This window comes from Apostichopus japonicus, chromosome 20, assembly GCF_037975245.1.
Source record: "Apostichopus japonicus isolate 1M-3 chromosome 20, ASM3797524v1, whole genome shotgun sequence".
Classification (NCBI taxonomy): Eukaryota; Metazoa; Echinodermata; class Holothuroidea; order Aspidochirotida; family Stichopodidae; genus Apostichopus; species Apostichopus japonicus.
The window spans coordinates 33918305-33940000 of NC_092580.1; the positions used below are offsets into that span (position 1 = coordinate 33918305).

The 21696-nt window shown below is 37.2% G+C and overlaps 1 protein-coding gene across 14 annotated transcripts in view; it reads left to right on the plus strand.

The window, feature by feature from the left end:
* Nucleotides 1-795: 795 nt before the first annotated feature.
* LOC139961791 (hyalin-like) overlaps nucleotides 796-21696 on the plus strand; it is a 58501-nt gene continuing 37600 nt past the window's right edge. For 4 of the 14 annotated variants that reach the window (XM_071961293.1, XM_071961291.1, XM_071961294.1 and 1 more), the window contains exons 1-3: nucleotides 799-1534; nucleotides 2465-2655; nucleotides 16386-16531. In XM_071961293.1, coding sequence (XP_071817394.1) covers nucleotides 1325-1534; nucleotides 2465-2655; nucleotides 16386-16531 — 547 coding nt within the window. In that variant the 5' untranslated portion in view covers nucleotides 799-1324. Of the gene's footprint in view, nucleotides 1535-2464; nucleotides 2656-16385; nucleotides 16532-21696 lie in introns of all 14 variants that reach the window. The other 10 variants (XM_071961304.1, XM_071961298.1, XM_071961299.1 and 7 more) reach the window with 7 other exon arrangements.

A 21696-nucleotide genomic window follows, 5' to 3' on the forward strand; every position in this document is an offset into this window, starting at 1 on the left:
CCTGTGGATGAGCAACAACTCACTGTTAGTAGTAGTCAAATCAAAGAGCGATGCTCTGGTAAAACAATACAGCAGCTGAAGTCACCATACACCAGGGAGCTGCAGCAACCATGCAGGCGCGCCGGATATCCCGGTTACTAAAAAATGATTTTGTTTGGATTGTCAGCGTCTTCATCGTTGAAATGTACTTATATTCAGTAGAAATAGTCGATATGTTAAAGTTTCTTCCTGTTCTAGCCTGCCACTAATTTAGGAGGCCTATTGTGCTACGTGCAGGCTCGCAACTGCATATACATCTACGCCCCCCCCCCCACCTCCACACCAGAATAAAATCATAAGACTCATCCTTCTCTTTCCCTCTTCTCTCCCTGCCGACGGACCAAATATTGCAAACAGTTCCTATTGCACCATACATATATCAAAAAGTTATATATCACTATATATCATTGTCTCAACATACACTGTAGCACTACTCACCTTCAATTTTACCAAAATGTCTTATTTAGGAATTTTCAAATTTAAGCTCCTCCATGAACGTCAATTTATATTGATATATGTCCATTTTACCACTTATGACACACCAGTGGTTGATTTCATCCAATCGGAGCACGAGAAACTAATGTATGTCAATTTAATTCGACATATATCGATTTCAGGACCTATGGCACACCAGGCGCACCATATTCTTTTCCTGGCGATGCATGGTAAGGAATACTGTGATCACCAATACTGTCACGTGAGGATTGGTTGTTGCGATCAATCAAGTTCAGCGAGGGAATTTCCCCGAATATTTTTTAGGTCGTTCAGGACCTGTAGCGTGTACAGCAGACATCCCGGTGTCAGGCTACAGTTCATCATTTGTCTCGAATTTCCACAGAATATGCTTATATACGCCAACTGCACAGTGGTAACTGAACAGAGACAACTGCATGCATGCCACTGTCACGTACATATAAAGCTATAGCAGCACTGATTCGAATAGAGATTGCAAGAATTATTTACTGTGAATAGGATGGACAGTCTTAATTCGACGCGGGTAAACTTTGACGGAATATATTATATAATTGACGTTCACTCTCCTGTACTACAGGACTAACAGCGTCACAGGGGAAAAAGCATTACTCGGTGGAAGGTACATATACAACAAAATGATATGAGTTCGGCACGACTCTGTAAGTTTACCAAATATTGATATTTAGTCTACATGCTATTATAGTCATAGCAACTCGCATGATTATCATTACATAATGTTACTGTTTCAGATGACAGTTTGAAGTGACTTTTAGACTCAACCTCGCATTGTTCTCTCCAACATTGGCTAAATATGGAAGTTCAAGCAGGCCCGAACCTTTGTACATGGATATTAATATTCACGATTGGATTCGGAGCGGGTTACGTCAACAGTGAATATTCTAAGGATGATGAAGTGTGGGGGAGACTACCCCTGCAACTCATTAATGGACGTTATGAGAAGCTGTTAGTAGCAATACATGAAACTGTTGACCAGGATGATGACATAATTCCAAACATAATGGTGAGTAGTGCGTATTTAAAGGATATTTAAATAGCTGTTTAACATGATAGCTGGAAATGTTCTACGCTTTTAGGCAGAACCACATTCTAATGGGCTGCATTTGTATCGTGGTGATAATTTTCTTTCGAATATAATTAATTTTATAAATGCATATCTGGCACCAGCCGAGTTTAGTGATGATGTGATCATGGCAAGTTAGCTAAAGATGTCTTTGTTTTTCTTCATAATGTAAACTCATTTATCCACCGAGGAAATAGTATTCTGTGCCGCGACTGTCAAAGTGTGCAAAGAATTATTCCTTGATTGGTATAGGCCTATTGTCTCTATGAAAAACGAAGAATGAAAAGCAAAATCTTTCTTATAAATGCTTCCCGGCTTGAAATTCATTAACAAATATGGATCAAAGTTGTCCATCTCAGGAATAAGTAGACTTTAAAACTGAAACGCCTACGGCTGTGGCTTTCACTTTATTTCGGGTACACCATGTAGTAAACTAAGTCTCTGAACTTTTCTAGCTAACATTAATAACTATTTCCAGAAAACAACTACCATATATAGGCCGATTCAAATCTTGAGCCAAATTCATTGTTATTTTGTAAATTTACATGTTTGTGATAAAAACCTTCCAAAATTCTCGTCAACGTTTGTACACGCGAACTGAATTTTTGTTTCTTTATATTTTATTTTTTTGTTTTTATTATTTTATTTATTACTTTTATTTATTTTTATTAATTACTGTATAGTAAAATTAATTCTAGTATAGTCTGCTTCTGAGCTTTTATTGTTTAATTTTATATATTTGTAATATATTGTTACATTTTGCATTGATTTGTTAGTTGAAATTCTACACATTTCCAACAATTCTGTAACACTTATGCAACTTAAATGTTTATTTTTTATTTTTTTAAATGTCACTTCAACCCTTCACAGAAAGCTCTTACTTCTGCCTCACGTAACATGTTTGAAGCAACGAAACGGGAAATAGGAGTAAGCTTGGGGGAAGTTCTCATTGCAGTTCCTACTCATTGGGACATGCCGACCTTGACTGGAGGAAACGAAGGTCTAAATGAGAGAGTGGCTGAATGGTATGAGCTATATGATAAATCACACGTGAGAATCAGGTAGGCATATAAACCATTCGCTGCTCTACCCGCCCCTCCCCACCTCTTCAATGGCGTCGCCAGATCATTTCAATCTGGGGGTCACAGGGAGGGCACAGTACTTAATTAGGGGGCACAATGTTTATTTGTAAATGCCGTTCTGGGGGAGGGTCTAAGGGGAGGGCGGGCCCCCTCCCCTTTGGGATTTTTTTTATTAATTAAGTGTCCTATGGTGCTATATTTTGCAACTTGAATTAACTTCAAAACATAGGGGAACCGACATGTACCGATTTAAATTGAAATTAACCATTTCCTTCGACTTATACCAGCTTCTAGCAGCTTAAATTGACTTATACCGATTTAAATTGGCATAACATCGATTTAAACTGGTAGGTGTCGATTTAAATTGACTTATACCAATTTAATTCGACATATCATCGATTGAAATCGACAGATGCCAATTAAAATCAATGATATGTAAAATACATCGGTATATGTCAATTTAAATCGACATCTACTAGTTTAAATATGGGCCTATGTGAAAATACAACTGGATATTGCGATGGTCGGTGGAAAGAAGTTTTTACTAAAGAACATCATACGTTTAATTCTTTTGTAAAGAAAGGTTTTGTTTGAGTAGGCTAATTCTTTTCAACAGTATACAAAATCGCATCTCTCTATACCTTGTCTGCAAAAAATGTCGTCAACTGTGTTTGGTGCTGCATAACGTTGTAACTGATTGTCCAACATGTAATTGGTTGTATCAGAACACATCAGCCTACCGTATCCTCAATTGCTTTTGATCCTTTCCTCAATTATCTTTGGTATATGAAGACGTTTTGGGGATTTCTTGCAAATAAACGTCCACTAAGTAACTTTGAAAGTATATTTGTCATCTCATTTTGTGTTCGTGTAGGTGTAAGGCTATGGAGAATCCTTACGGTATTTCTTGTCAAAAAGTGTTAAGAAGTGGTCAAAACTTAAACAGTAATTATACACGACAACGTGTTTTGACAAACAAAGTCTACGTCAACAATGTGAAATATGATGTTTTTTGGGGTTTCACGTTATTTTGCTTAAGAACGCAGGTCTTGTTCATGTGACGGTTTCTCATATATTTAGTGTAAGAACAGATGTTTCTTACTCACATGCAAAACCGTGCAAACTAAAGACTTTCGTATTAAAACATAATTGGATTGCATAATCTTACAGTCTATGTATAGTCATCTCTGTGTACACTTGTACAGTAACAGATGTGAAGAATCTTACGGTAGAACGGACACCTAAAGATATTTAACGTGTTTTACACCAATGACAGAGTTCGAATAACTAAGACGTTCTTCTTCTTAAGTAAACTTTATATCGTATACGTTTTGTGCCTTACAATTTTAGATGCAGGAGATTTATTGACTGCAGGTTGGTGTTTTGAAAATACTCTCCAATCGCGCCGTCTCCTGCTGAGGATCCGCCATATTATGAAAATAAAAGTAATATATAGAAATTACAAAATGGTTAATAAATCTCTTTTTTACAACAATGAGTGACAAATGCATGTGCTAGGTGAATTTATAGGAATGAGGGACTTACACACGATATTTTTTGTTTCTTTTTACACACTAGTTTTCCCGAATTGCAGACTCTGTTAATCAATTTTTGGTTACTTGCCTTAGCCTGGCAAGTAACGTTTGCCGTCAGCGTATGTGTATGCCTGTTTGTGTGAATGTGACGCTTGTAAACACGATACCTCAAGATAAGTCACCTCTGCAGTCCTCTTTTTTGAAATGTTGCTCCCCTTAAGTAGTATACAAGAACCCTGTTGTCTTTGGGTGGAGGTCAAAGGTCATTTGGGGTCAACAGAGGGCAAACTATGGAAATCTAAAAAACTTGAAATCCTTGTAAACATTGTTACCAGATAGGAAGCTTTATTGGCTGTCATATTTTGCAGGTGGCTTCCCTAAAATGATTACAAGAACGCTGTTATTTTTGGTGGAGGTCAAAGGTCACTTGGGGTCATGAAAGGTCAAACTCTGTAACACTTCATAAACACGAACCTTATAAACACGATATACCAAGATAGGTTACATCACATATAATGGGTACAAGAACTCTATTATTTAGTGTGCATGGCATTTGGGGTCTGCAGAGGTGCAAATGGGCAAAATATCAAAAGTACTTTATCTTGAGAACTTAACCTTCCAAAGCGATTATGTATACACGGTAAATTACCCAAAGGTCAGTCTCAATGAAGATGTGAAACTTATGCTTCCTGATACTAGTAAAACCTCCTTGCTGTTTTAGGTACATGCAATATGAATACCAGCCTGGGTTAGCTTGTTAACTACTCTTGTGCTGCATATGTAATGCATTTAACGGCAAGTACGATTTCAAGATTGTAGATAGTTGGTTTGGTAGTAGGCCAGCCAGGAATGCCAAGGACGATGTCAAGATGGGATACAGAATGACTTAACCTTCCAAAGATTATCTGTTAAGTTCCCATTGATAAATTTAGTTTGACTTTCCAATGTGACTATACTTTACAACTTCTTCCATACAGCCAGTACCTTTCCATTTCAAGGATAGAGTATAGCTTATAGATTTATCAGAGCCAGTTTGATTGCCAAATTATCGTACGGTCGTTTACTATTTGGACGACTGAAATGAGATCTTCATCAGTTACTTATTCAATGTTAGCTGAATAGCTACGTTTACATATCACTCGGTTTCAATCTTTAAAACTAGCAACCCATTGCAAATTTAAGTGTACATATCTATCGGATTCAATATTTAATACTCGCCACACATTGTAAATTTCTACCAGTAAAATCCATGTTATATCCGTATATGACACTCAGTAAACAATTTTCAGTCAGCCTAAAGTGTATCAATGAAATAATTCAGTGGCCTGACTATACTCACGTGGTTTTTAGCATCAGAGATTCCTCTCTGATTTTCGCTCATCATCATCTCAAAACACCGGCGTCATCAACACTAAACTCAACGCCGTTGAGTCAAAGTTGAACGTTCTGTAGAGCAAAAATACCGTACACGTAATCACATCTAAGGTTCAAAATGAAAACTGTTGCGACCTACACGGTAACAAACAACCAAAAATGCATTCTACAACGTTATTTTATGTGTTTTATTGGGTTTATGGCTCAACTATCTTGAAGAAATCTTAACTGCAGCATATTTTTATTTTATTTGGCGTGACACGCACATAAAGAGTTTATTCAACCTGTGACGTCACTTTATATAACGGGATAGACTTGTCAAACTAGCTGACAATGGACAACACTTTGTCGTGTAATAATCGATCGATAGCCGCGAGTATTGAATGACCTCATTGGCGACATAATATTCTTGTATATACTGTATTGAAATTTGTTTGTTGATCAGTTGTCTAGAAAACGATAAGTGAAAGTCATTTTGGACAATGATAACAATACACACAATTATCGCTGTTTGGCTCGTCTCATTAATAGTGCAGACTATGCTATACCGCATAGGAAACACATTTTATTATCTGATGGATACTACTTTCACAATTGGTCCTCTTTCAGATATAGCAGACCGCCTACTCAATGTTTCCTTGTCTAACGGTGTCACTTGCTTATAAAGCGTTCACAATAAAACCAACGTTGAACTTGTCAACGTTCAACTTTGTCAGACTCCAAAGGCTCTAACTTGACTTTCTGTGTATACTTGTCTGAAACCGCGTTATACACAAATAAAAAAGTATTCCTAACGTTGGAACGGTGTATAACGCTAAAGCTAACGAAATGCTTTGTCTAGCGATTACATCGATGTATCATACGTGATACCACCATGGCAATACCTACTCTAGTACTTTTTGAGAATAAATCAAAAGTCCCGACAGTTCCCCTGACTTTCATATGTGAGATATTTAGAACCATGTTAGACCCCTTAATAATATATTATATGAATACAAGTATTTAAGTACCAGAGCCATGTTCGCCGTGCTCGAAAATAATGGGGCGGTACCGCCTCAGACCTACGTGGAGGTGGTGTTGGATTTCTCCGAGAGGTATGTAGAGTATGTTAAAGCCACGGCCTCGCCCTTCTGCGACGCAACGATATATTTCTCCTTCCGCTTACTGGTTGTTTTACTGAAAAACCACACAGGCGATACTTAGATATCGTGGTGAGTGGTCTGAACGCCGTTTGCTAAGACCTTCCTCTCCGGGTAAAAATAGGTAAACCCTGTTTCAACTAAGGGGAAACATTGGTTATTGTTTACTCTAAAACTTTTGTTTTCACCAGTCTTTGAGTTCTCGGTCTTGAGAACGTCTAAATTTATTTCTTTTTTTGACGTTTGCTGTTGATGCCTTTTGTTTTGTTTGACAGCTGAACTTATCTATGTTTGTTCCATTCTATGAAATTCATCACAAATCCCGAAAGGTGGTTTCGTTATTCCGTCCGGAAACATTATCTTCAGTCACACTGGTGACATTTCTATGGTTTCGTAATGGTTTTGTCGTATGAAGAATTTCCAATGAGGTTCATCGTATCGGCAATAATGGTCTTGGCAGGATCTCTGTCACGTGTCACTTACAAGAGCAGGGTACAATATGGCCTGTTCGAATAGAGGCTGTCCCGACCAATATAAATACACAGTTCAAGAAATTTACCAAGACATCCAAGTATAAGCTTAATAGTTCATTTAATTCTTCAAAGATACACACAGTTTTGCCTTTCTTTAATAAATAATTGAATATAATTCCAATATCACCCTGGTATGAGCATGGAGTTGAGGTACTACGCAAAATTGAAACCATTTGCACGAGATTAACAAATGTTAGTGTTTTTCGGCAGACATTGTGTTTTCAAACTGAACATTTACTCAATACCCCAGCGGTTCGTTTACCCTACACAAATTAGGTTATACCTCATACATCGAGGATGTTGATTTTACAACATAATATTAACAGTATTTACTTGTGAACACAATATTAAGAGTTCAAAGTTTCCAACGCTTCTCAGTATTTTTTTAGTTTCTCTTAGCCATAGAGATGTTACAACAGTCATTGTGGATTGAGTAGGCTGAGTCCGATGAAAGTCACGAATGGGATCCAAATTAACCCCAAACGGATACACAAGTGGCTTGGCTGGTTTTCCGTTTCTTACTATATAGCCAACATCATTGTACTATAGATCCCTGGATTAAAGTTTTAGTACACAAAGGATTGTTCACTCATGCAAAAGATGACCCAGCTTATATACCAATAGTAAAATACACTGGCCTTTCAACTCTAATGTGACATCACCTTCCCGTCTTACATCTGATACTGCTTCTCCGAATGCTTTGATGCAAGACTTTGTTGAAAATTCGAATATTTGTTTTAAACCTTTGTCAATATACCACTTGAGGTGTAGCTAACAGTATCTTCTCTCAAAAATGCTTTCTAACAGAATTCTACTTGAACTAGACCCAAAACAATATCGTCGATGAAGATTTCTGATATGTCCTTGAAAATGGGAACAATTTCCGCAAATTTAGGTTTACAGAGCTTCAGGTACTTAAATAGACCTACCACACTATCACCTATGACACCGAATAAGTGATCATCTCTGAACACTGAGATGAAATATGGATTTCTGGGTTCTTGAAGATGGGGAAAGTTTCCGCAAATTTGGGCACATGAATAGACCATCAGACTCGATGACACCGAATAAGTGATCATCTCGAACATCACGTACAATAGTCTCCGGTGTAATTTAATAGCTGAATGGTCTGGAGGAAATCATGGGATGGTTTGGCTCTGTCACGCATCTGATAATAATGACATTCCCAACAATTCTTTGTAATTATACGGTTAAATTATTAGGGAGTGATTGAATGAACTATCTAATTTCCTTTGTTTTTTCTGGTCTCAAAACTTTGCAATCTGTCTCTATGTTATATTTCTTTGTTTATCAGATAGCAATCATAAGCGTGCCAACATGCAGCTGCCTTGCAATTGGTAAATAGTGTTTGTATTCATCGGCGGGTATAAGTGTAAATCGTATTCTTTATCTTTCCAATGATGTCGAATACGAAAACACTCTACGTTAGGGTCCCACCCCAGCCACTCGATACTCACAGGACGACTCCTTTCATTCTCGAAACCCGTTTCTTCCTAATGTATTAGATATGGAACTGTGGGCACCTTCTGCATGAGAGCCCACAAGTGAGGACGTTTGCATCAAACCAACAATTTTAGCTTTGTGAATGATCATCGTCTGTAATCGGAACTTGAAACTACATCTAAGTCTGCCTTTCGTTTGGAATTTAATACGAATATCTAGCCAGTTTGATTGTACAGTCAATTCAAATCGTGGTTGTCGCATTGTTATGCATAGTTCATTAACACCGTCGGTCGAAAGACATGTTATCGAGAAAGCGTACCGGATCTTCGAGCTATACTTTCTCATTGGTATCACATTCAACGTTTTTGGTTGCTCCAAAGTCCAAATCACCATCACTAGATAGTTCCGGTCCCTTGCTCGTGATTCGTCGTATGTAATCTCTTTGCATCTTTCACATAGTAAACCTCATTCCTCTCAGTCTTCATCGGAACCTGATTCTCATCTTTCCGTGACCCCTTCCTGAACGTCCACATGTCCAGTTGACGAACGGTTGATGATGTTCGTGATTGCTTAGAGGATCGGTCGTTTTCGTAATAGATGACATATGATGCGTTTTCATGTTTCTGACTCAAGCATCCCAGCTGCTTAGGAATATCTTTTCACAAACGTTACATGCGTTGGTCTTGTCCAGTTGGGAGTCTGACCTCAATATATGACCGTTACAAGCAAATTTTCGAGCACAGCTACTTGACCCGGAAGTAATTGTTTCGCGCAAATCCGGTTCTACGGACTTCGGTTCGCTACTTCCATGTATGGATGTAATCGGTAAAATTCGCAAACATCCCAATGTCATTCGGGTTTACGAGTATCGTAGCTCGATAAAGGATACTTTAGAGACTCAAATACGATCATTTCCGGAAAGAAACGAAGATTTTACCAATAGAACAGTGCATTTTCTTATCGACGACCAACGCAAAAACATAAAGGTAAGTCAAATCGAGTCGACGTCTATCGTTATGTGACTTTCGCGTCTTAGACAACTTTTAACCGTAAAAATAGCATTTTTGTAATATATAAGCTTGAATCTTACTCATATTTTTCAGAAAAGTTGTAACTCCCCCGAAAAGTGTGATTTTTTGGTCAACGAAAATGGTGCTCCTATGTGGTTTTGGTTGCCCCTAATACATGTATCCTAACGTACATAATACACATATACACGAAAGCACCGTATCCTATAACGTGCAGCCTAGCGCTATATGTCGACTATGATGTAGCTAGTGCTAGATTTGCAACGTCTCGTATTTTTCGTAATCTTTCTATTCGGCATAGATTCCCTTCATTTTTTTGCGTTAATATGGAAAAATCAGGGAGTTGATAAGTCACGGTACTACTGATTGCTACTAAATAGTTAAAATTTAAAAATTCGAGGGCATAGCGGACAGTAATATTACTCCTAGTACAAGCCTAGGCTAGCCTATAGGCCTAGTACTTTTGTATTTACTAAAGTAATATACTACGACAAGTTTTTACCACAGGTAGGCCCTAGCCTAGTTTTAGTAATACTAGAATACCTGCATAGTTTAGTCCAATTTTAATAATGGACTAAGGCTTATAACCTTTAGTTCTTAGCCTACGCCTTCTTGTCCTTGTGTAATATTAATAATTCTAAGGGGCCTGTTCTTGAAAAGATTTGGACTGCATAAGATACAATTTAGTATTATTATTATTATACAAAAATTATTAGTAGTACTAGTAGACTGCCTTTGTACTATGTATAAGTTAAGATCATGGCTTATTATGAGTTTTATTAAAGCTGGACTGGGTGAAAATTTCCTCCATGCTGGGATCGGGATCCATTTCAATGTCACTTTGTTACAAGTGTTCAAGACCGGTATTAGATCCATGACTTAAGTCTAGGCCCAATTCCCTATTCTTAATATGTAGAGCAAGATACGTAACACAGAAATAAAACTAGCTTGCTTTATACTGCTTACACTTTTTACTTATTGCTATTACAGTTAGACCTACTGCTGGTACTTGAGAACAATTGCACCTCATAGAGCCATGTAGTTGTACATAGCTACTTATAATTCCAGGTGACTTAAAACAATATCAGGGATCATTTTGTGACAACATGTTTTGCTGTTAACGAGAGTTTACGATCTTTTTATTGTTATGTTGTTTTCTATGATAGGTACAGTAGTAGAAGTACTTAGTTAGTCATTCACGTACAGTCTTCCCTATGTGTGTGTGTCACACACAGATTTCTCTAAGGTGCTTCCCATGTATATATGACCAAAAAAAAGTTATTCCCAAAAAGAAGAAAAGTTTCATTCACTATTAGATTTGTTTTGTTATGTATAATGACTAACATTGCAAAATGCAGTTCCACTGGTATTAAGTATTAGCCCAGAGAGCTTCCAGAGTTTATTACATCCTCATGTTTATTATCCTCATATCTGAAGTCTTCATATAAGAGTTTATTTATAGAAATCTGCTAATAAATGTAGTCTCACATTCTATTTAATACTATATATCTTTAAGTTACTAGCTCTGTTATATGTACCCGTAGTAAGAAGGAATGCAGCCTGTGGATCAGTTAAGTGCCTGTTGTTACAACTCTGCTCCAAACTATTGTTTGTTTAATCAGGTTGTATTATTAGTGTGCTACCTTTAAGCAATTTTGTTTTCTATATATATGTAATTTACATTTTTCCTCAGTTTCTGTTATACTCTTATAGAAAGAACAAGTTGTGTGCAGCAACAGGCTGTAATATACTCAGCAGTCTCATGCCTATTCTCTAGCTAACTCGAACAGGGTATTGGCCCAGACACATACACTGGAAGTAAACTGTGTAGAATAGATTGTTGTTTGGAATTTATGTGCTGATTTTGGAACCATTTCTTGGGAAATGTCGGTACTTAAATTGGTTGATTTAGTCGTGACAACTGACCAATGTGGCTGGAACAACAGAAGATATGACGTGGAAAATTAACAAAATGGATGGCTCGAACTGGCTGACATGGAATTTCCAGATGAGACATTTGTTTCTTGCAAAAGGCCTGTGGGCTATGAGGATGGCTCAGGAAAGTTGGGGGTTACTGTATGTGAGAAGTAGAAGAGTGCAAACTTGAAAAAGACACAACTGGCATTTTTCATCATTGTGCTTGCAATAGCATCTAGTCAGCTGGAATTAATTACAACAAGTGACAAACCAAGTGATGCTTAGGATGCCTTGCGTACTCTGTTCGAAAAGGATTCTCTAACCAACAAAATTCAGCTCAAGAAAAAGTACCTCAGAACTGAAATGGCAGAGGGCAAGTCAGTTGGAAATAATTTGAATTATATGAAAGGAAGTATGAATCGTTGGGATGCTATTGGTGCTCCTATTTCTGAAGAAGACCAGGTTGTTAAAGTTATATGTCAAGTTTGGACTTATTTATTTACTTTCTACTCTTACCTTTTACTTTTATATATTTGTCTTTTAATTTTAATCTTATGCTATATGTCACAGGTATATCTCACCATTTCAAAGTTACAAAACTATCCATCCTGCCACCTGAACTGTTTTTGTTATGTCATGCCTTCACTATGCCACCTTGAAATACCCCTTCCAGTCATAATGCACTTGACATTGTGTGTGATTTTTTTTCAGACAATATTATTGTATGAAGTCTTCACAGTATGAAGTGAGTTTCATTTCAAGAAGTATTCAAATTTTGTTAAGCTGTTCCTTCCATTTGAACAAAGTATTTCACTTTGAAGTGATCAAAGTAATTTATATTTCATGCCCATATTTTCACAGGACATTAAAACATGTTCTTTCATGGAGAGTGTCACACCAAATGTTTTTTGTTTTCTTTTTTCTGTTGCTTAAAGTGCCTTATTGTTACAGTTATAAAATCAATAAAAGACCAGGCAACTCTATTTCCACTGTTGACTAATGTTCTACTATGCATGTGCAAAAGAAAAAGAAAACAGCCCTACTCAAAATATTTGGTCAGAGTATCCATAGAACGTAATGTATCCAAACGCGTCCTGTGTACTGACAGTCCGCTTTTAATTAAAGTCCCCATATGTGGCAAAACCACCTCATCCCTCCAAAATACCCTAACTCTTCCCAAAGCTGGTGAACACCACACCCATCCCAAAGCTGGAAAACTCCAAACCCTTCCCCAAATCCGCTAAGCACCACATTTCCTCCCCAAAACCCCTAAAAACACCACACCCCTCCCCTAAACAACACACCCCTACCCAAGCCACAGTACTTAACTTCAATATTGGCAAGTGGTTATGTAGTGTGATACATGAACCAAACAAGGATTGGTATTGACTGGAAAACTGTTAACTGATATTTATTGATGAATATAAGCAACAGATGAGTACCCAGCTTTGCAGAATCTCACTGAGTAAGGGCTACTGTGGAATTATGGTAAGTGGGTAAGTATAAATCATTTGGTATTGTAGGTATAAATCATTCGGAATTGTTGGAAGTTCCTTAGAAAGCAACTAGAAATAAGGTTTGGCCTAGGCCATGTTACCTTTGTATATTCGACATGTGGTATGACCCCTTCAGTTTTGACAACAGACTCTGGAAAATTTGTGTTACCTTAATAGTTACCGCCATTAATTTAGCTAGAAAGTAAACACCATCTCCCTTGCCCCCTCCCCAATTTTGTCTCTCTTACCCCTCCCATACGCAGCTCTCAGTAATTTCACATTTTACCTAATCATATATTAGAATTTGGGACAAAATTTCTTCCAAACCTTAGCACAACTTAAATTACTTAATTTCACGCCACAAAACCTAACATTCCTAATAGACCGTACACTAAAGGAATGGGTTCCACTACATTGAAAACGATTTGAGTGAAGTCTTGTAGGTAGTAGCCCATAGCATGAAAACGGCTTGGCGAAAGTCTACCTAATTTCAAAATGGCGGCGACAGCAACAAAATCGCCGAGTCTAGGTAATCGTTTTGTGACTGGCCGTCTTAGACAACCATTTCACCGAAACTTTACAGCATCATGTAGGAGAGTACAAGATCCACAAATGGGAGAACTTTTTTGCTGTAACTCTCTTTCGTTGGTTCGTTTTGACCTATTTTGTGTCAGTTAGGAATACATGTGTGAGGACGAAGTTGGATTGCAATCGTTGTTTCATAGGTTTTCGTTGATTTTTTCTCGGGTATCTTTGCCCTACCATACATTGGAATTACTTTTAATCCATTCTGTGAGGTTCCGGTAAGTTGTAAACTATCAATGTCTGTAAATTCTGTGAGTGAAATGTAGGACCGACTTTACGTTCAATGCGGGCAAATTCAAATTTAATGATATGCGTGATCGTTGATCATTCTTCGAGGTCACGGGGTCAGACTTCCAACTGTTGTCCTCTACATCGTGTTTTAGGTCATATTGTATTAAGTCGTCCGTCTTGAGCAAGACCTTTGACACGTATTACACACATATTTCCTCTTTGCCACATATTACACACATATTTCCTCTTTGCCACATGTACACTCTTCAAATGTCGTTGAAGATGATGTCGGAGCTTAAGCCCCTTCGGATTTGGTAAATAACTAAGAAAGTTGCAATAAGAGATTATGGTATTAACGGTTTGAAGTCTATTGACTAGATGAATGAGCACTAATTTCCTTTATAATATGCTTAAAGAAACAATATAAGTTACTCTCAAATAGGAATGCAACATAGGCCTATGACTTACCTGCAATCATGTTATCTCTAGTCTACTTGGCTATAGTATATTAATTAATCAGTAACAAGTGCCATGAAGAAATTTGGTTCTTTCGTTGTGGTAATGTTGATTGTAGTAAATTCTCCGCAAGGAGTGATGCTAAAACATTTTACGTGTTAACGTTCGGTATACCAGATACATGTTACCAAAACACACTCGACGATGTACGGATATAAGTACATACCTTCACTCATACAATAGTTTATAACGGTTCAACATTTGACCCTTATTCAGATTTCTGTGGGCAAAGAAGAAATTAATTGGCCATCATTGACAAACATACTGATAACACTTAACCGTAAACTTCTTTATTTGCTAGATACATTTAAAACAAACCAAAACAGCCATTTTGATTTATTACGAGAAGTATATATTGACATTTCAATTACCGAGATAAAAAAGTTGCCATAAATAATGTCGTTTATCAATTAACGCTTTGTATCACATTGTAGTTATTAAAGTATGTTCGACTATATTAGTATCAAGCACTAGACTTTATCTAATCTCTATGCATAAAATTTCAGTATCTTCTTGTTATACACCGTTCTAAAGTTACAGGACACTGCAGGAACGATATTACTTTGACAAAATGCAAACATTTTGTGAAGAAAAACTAATTGTAAATGAAAACGTAAAGATGCATGATAAAGCTAAGTATGAGATATAGCAACATAAATGTAAAAGATTGTTGACTCGATTGTCAAATGGAAACTCAAAATGCCAAGTCGACAAGAACTCAATTGATACAATTAGCAGCAAATAAATAAAACAAGAACATGTCGACAGATATGTTGCTCAAAAAATTTAAGAAAATATTGTAACATAGGCAATATACACAAAACAAAAAAATAATGAATTAAAAACTAAGCTGAGAATACAAAGGACCATTTAATTATTTAATTTATTTATAACTACAAATTTGAGCCCAAAACAAGTGAATCACTAAAAAAGAAAAAGACAAATGCAAGAACGTTAAAGAAATAAAAAAGGTTAGTGCTGCAAAAGTTATGAAAACTTTCTTATTTGTGTATAACGCGGTTTCAGACAAGAATGAACAGCAACACAGCAAGACAATTTAGGGCCTTTGGAGTCTGACAAAGTTCAACGTTGGTTTAATTGTGAACGCTTCATAAGCAAGTGACACCGGTAGACAAGGACAAATTGAGTAGGCGGTCTGCTATATCTAAAAGAGGTCCAATTGGAAAGTAGTATGCATCATATGAAATGTGTTTCCTATGCGGTATAGCATAGTTTGCACTATTAATGAAACGAACCAAACAGCGATAACGTGTGTCGTTATGTGTGTATTGTTATCATTGTCCAAACTGACTTCCACTTATTGTTTTCTAGACAACTGATCAAAAAACACATCTTAATACAGTATACAAGAATATTATATTAGCAATGAGGTCACTCAAACGCGCGGCTATCGATCAATTTTACACGACAAAGTGTATATTGTCGGCTAGTTTGACAAATCCAAACCAGTTATACGTCACAGGTTTGAATACAATCTTTATTTGTGTTTAACACCAAATAAAAAAATGTGCTGCAGTTAAGATTTCTTCAAGATACCTTAGCCATAAACCTTATATAACACATATACAGATGCTGTAGAAATGAAGTTTTTTTTTTGTTACTGAGTAGATTGCAATAGTTTCCTTTATGTATTTCACATGTGAATACGTAAGTTTTTTTTTTTTTTGCTACAGAATGTTCAGCTTTGACCCAAACGAGACTTGTAGTAGTCAATTTGACGCTAGGGACGCGAATGTTGTGTAAACGTACATGTAGGGTTTTTTTTCTGCATAAAAGAGCATCCAGCAATTTCCACAACAGATCTATCTACAAATTCGAAAGCACTACACTACCCTAACATTTACTCGGAAATAACTCTCTTTATACTTAGAAATTACCAAATTTTGGAGGATATTAAAAGTTTTCAACAAGGCGAACCTTACGTACTTCAACCAGGAAGCTGTGGAGAAGAGGGGGTTTTCATCGGCCTCGAACCATCTGCCTTAGACGCAAACATCTCATGCTGGGGTGATATCAGTGAGTATTTATTATATGCGCTTGACACTTACTCTGTTTACTTATCACCATATAGACTTATACTGCAAATATGTTTATCAATGGATACAGCATGTGATGTCTATAATGATGAGCTGTTGTCAAGTCTAGTCAGTCCGAGTCTTAGACACGTCAAAGTCCCTACTATGTATATGCACTCTATACCGATTCCACACATCTACCCCGACCCCATCATCCCAACCACACTTCTGCCCCCGCCATGCCTATATATTCTTCAAACGTGTTTGATGTATTCACAGATATATGGATAGAGGTTCGGCATATATTCTCCTTGAGATATGCTATGTAGCCATTGAATATCATATAGACAGACAATGTATGGAAGGAAAGTAAATAGTAAATATATCAGTCAGATGGCCGTTCTCCAGTATGGAAACATTCAGGTGCCCTAGAAATGTCAGTCTATCATAATTATGTAGCAACATAATCTAGATGAATGATCCAACCATGCTTTGGAGTACATCTTTAGTTGAAAAATAGCGGAGGCAAAAACATCATCTTGCCCCATACCCCAACATGTTCTTTTTGCTTATTACTTGTTCTACCTCTAAAAAGCTGTATCCCACCCTACTCGAAGCCTAAAACAACAAGAACTGTATTTGAATGTAAATACGCAATATTTAAGTGTGTATGGAGTGCTTGCAGTATTATGAACTATTTGGTTGTTCATGGTGTTATTTTTTGGGGCGGACAACACACCAGGGAGTATATAAAATTTAAACTGCATGAAGAGAAGGCAAGTTTAGAAGGCAAGTGTTTGGGTTATATTGAAGGAGCTTTTTTTGTTTTGTATGAATGCCTAAAGTCAACTAAAAGTAAATCAGTATTGTTAAATGAAGCATGTAACAACATGGCAACTACCATAGTTGTGTCATTTGTTAAAACCAGTTAAATTAGTTAGGCCAATAACACACAACATGGACACACATGTATACCCAACCATCTGATCAAGCCGAAGTGCAGGTATCACACTGGTTAATAATTTTCAGTGTCAAATAATGGATACTGTTAGTATTTTAAGCAACTGATACATAAAAAACAGACACAGTGCACCATATGCACTAATTAACAACTATGGGACTCGTGTAAAATGATTATCATGCATGATGTTTCTTTCAAACAACTGTATACTGTACCAGCTATGAATACCGGGTGCTTAGTAGCACGGAGAGTTCTTAATTGACGTACTAAAGGATTTGATGGACAATATCTATTAAGTAACCCCCCCCCCCCCCCAAAAAAAAAAAACACTCACTTGTACGCGATTTCAAGATGTGTATTACCTCAGAAATAAAATAACCCCCCAAAAAGATATTCTTCTGTTCCCACAAAACGTACAGTTGAGAAGAATCTGACCCGAAGGGCTCTGCCGTGTCAAGTCCGTTGATACCCTGAAATGACAAATTTGTCTGCTTGCATTCAGTTACTTTGTACGTTGTTTGCCATGGACAGGCTAATTCACTGATGAACAACTGGGAGTCCTTTAATATGGTGATTATTGTAATTCTGGCATTTCAATCAAACTTGAATATTTGCAGGTGATATCTTCTGAAGTATGCTAGGCGTCACGTTGGGTCGCCAGCAAGTATTGTGCAAAGGTAGATGAAAGAAATCTCAGGAGAAGATAACCTTACCTTCGCAGTTGGAAGCATGGTTCGCAACGCAATTCCGTATAGTAATAATAATAATAATGAACAGTTCTTATATAGCGCAACTACGATAAAGTCTCGCCGCGCTGTACTTAACCCTGGTCATTGGTAACTTGTCACTCCTACGCACCAAACTTTGCACAATTCAAAAAATCTCTCTTGGGGCACCACAGTGCACCACAGTGCACCACAGCCACGTGTCCCACTTCCCATAGGGTGCAGCCACAAACCGGCGGACGCAACTATATTTACAAGTCACCTCGCAAGTCCCCATTTATACACCTGGGTGAAGAGAGGCAATGGAGATAAAGTGCCTTGCCCAAGGACACAACGCAATCATCTGGCCAGGGCTCGAACCAATAATCCTTAGTTAACAAGTTCACTGCCTTAACCACTTGACCCAACGCATGCATATACACACGTACTGGTGGTTGTGCTGATATATACTAAATTTGGCTAACTAGCTGCATTCTCCAGGTTAAAAGGCCGATAGCGATATTACATGTACAAACTTGCACCACTCAAATTCAAATTCATGCAAGTATTAATAGTCACACTCTTGCAAATTTCTTTTGTAGCCATATTGTAGTGAAATTACATCTAGAAGCAAGACATCATTCACCAGTAACAATTTATTCGGGTTTAAAAGCTGTTTTAAGTGATATATGAGGTGTGCCGTTGAGACTACTTTGCAAAGCGTACAAGGAGCGGTGGTGGAACGCCGTGACAGGCTCAGAATGAGTTGCCTATGCAGCTAGCCTCTGAAAGTGTTATTGTAAAGAAACTATATGAAAGTTGAAGTTTCAACGTCTAGTCATGTAGGTACCTTAGTGAGGGCGCTTGTGAGCGCCGTGACATACAGACCCTAAAAAGTTGGCTAACAAGTACAAAGCAACAAATACCGTTAGGGTACTAAAGTCTCATTAGTTCTTGTCTACAACCTCCAAAACAGTTGACCTACATCACAGCTAAATATAGCATACACCTATAGTATTAAAAGCCCTGTTGACTTACACACTAAATCACAGAAGTAATGTGGTCTCTAAGTCGAGATATAAGTTCTCACTAACTAAACGCTACTCATCATTGGATAGCTGACAAGTTGGCCATTCAATTTCCCGTATCATAACCATACAGATATTTATGCTATGAGAGCCTGAAGTTTTAGCTGTCGTCTTCCCCTACGTTTTTAATATTTTATGTGGTACTTGTGTATCATTACCTAACAGTGGCATAATTTTCTTGATTCTTCGAAGTACTGCTTTTTATTATTTGTTACTACATATAGCAGTTTCTTGATTCAAGTAATTGGGTTTGAATTAGCCAGTAAAAGTAGAAGCAGAATCACGTTTGCAATAACACAATCGTAACAAGCAAGCATCATTGATGTACAGTTCGGCATACAGGGTTAGCAGAACTGCAGTATAAGTTACGTTGCATATACTGGACCAAATGTATGGCAGGTATAATTGCTTTTAGCCTTACAATTCTGCAATAAGTCACAGTACAAATCTTGTTAAAGCAGGCATAAATAGCACGTTTGAGTCTGATGTTGTTTTCGAAGAACTTGACTATTCTGGAGCTAGTTAGTATTGTGACCGCGTCGTTTTCTTCGGGTGTACCCCTAGACCTTTCTCGGTTGATTGATTCTTGAGACAATTCAGGAGAACCCAATATGTAACAAAGATCCTGATTACTACTGGCAATCAACAATTTCATTTGGCTGATATTGATGATGACGTATCAAGTATTTTCAGTGCTAAAACTCACCTTGAACCCAAGTTTGAAGATTTCGTGATATTGAAAGCAGCTAAGCAGATGCTAAATCTACATGGTGTTGATAAAACGATTTTTCCTGAGCTGTTTGACTTGCTGACCCTTTTGGCACAGGGTAACCATGAATTAAACAGAGATTTTAACATTTGTGAACATAGGCAGTGTCTACAACACTGTTGTTTGGTGAATATGTGACTTAAACTGTTAAAGACATATGCGAAAGCATTGAAATGAGTTAAAAAGTGCCTCGTTGTGGTAAAGGTTATGGATATGTGGTAAAGGTTATGGTTTGGAACTGCAGTCATTTCAAAAGGACACACAAGGACTTTTTAATCAAACAGGTTAGATATATTTAAACTCTTATCATGTGTGCATAATATGTGGTCGTTTGAAACCAATAACCATGCTTATAGGCAGAGATATATTGCAAACTGAGTTTGCCAATAATTTGCCTCACAAGTTCACATCATCTTTGGTGGTCATAATGTCGTTGATTGTCCTCAGTATGATTTAGAAAAAGCTGAACTGTTGAATAAAGGTGTCATTTCTACTTTATTTCTTCAGTTACCGATTATTTAGCGGAAAACTGTTCAAGTAGACTGATTCTTAATCTCAAAACATTAATGAGTCTGTCGAAGGCGGAGATGGGGTGTGTATCAGGAGGATTAGTTCGATATTCCCCGGAGATGGGGTATACACCGGGAGGATTAGTTCAATAAATTCCCCGAATGATTGTTATAATGCCTCGGTTGAGCCATGCCCCCACTCCTTGTGCATGCCACTGGTCTATATTCGTAGAGTCTCCCCGTCTTTAGTACATATCAGCCCAGCTTGAATGTTAACAATCCTTACATGAGTATTTTATCTGATGGGAGGGTTATCCAAAGGATATCATAAAATCTTCTTTAATGCTTAAATCCTAAGCTTATCTCAAATACACACTAGTTGGGATCTTGGTTCTCACTATTGTACATTCTCCTCCAATTTTAAGGCGGAAAACCGCACAGTTACACCTTAAAAGTTTCCAACAAAGAGGATCCTCAGTACATTATGTAAATTCCAATATTTGAATGTTTTTTCCCCCAACGTTACCGATACTCATAGCTGGTACAGTAACTACTGTTTATGTCCTGCAACACAAATTGCCGTGTTACGAACACAAAGTAGTAATTACTGATGCACGGTTGGGTCAATAAATCTATACAACCGCATGTCCGATTTAGTTCATACTTGAGTTGGTGATATGACTACCGTATATGTAATATATACATTTTCTTTACAACAATAATTTTAACGTCGTTAAAATTCATGATGGTTAGAGGTTAATGGGAAATTGTCAAACACAGTTTGTAAAAATGATGTCTCAACAACCACAAGCTTTATTCGTATGATCTTGGACATTTATGTTCATAAACTTTGTTGACATGATAACATTATGAAAAAGTGAAAAAACTTCCAACGTCCAGAGGTTCGAAACCAATAAGGAATGTGGTCATTTCACTGTAGGCATTTGACTCTGTATTGAACAATGCTACTTCTGTTTTGGTGACATACTTGCCTTACTCTAGAGATCAATCATGATGCTAACCAACTCGAAATCATTTGTGAATCATAAGGCCGGATCTCGATAGAGATACTCTGAACATATTGTTAGTACATTAATAATTTTAGTACAGAAGTGCAGAAAAAATACATATGTAC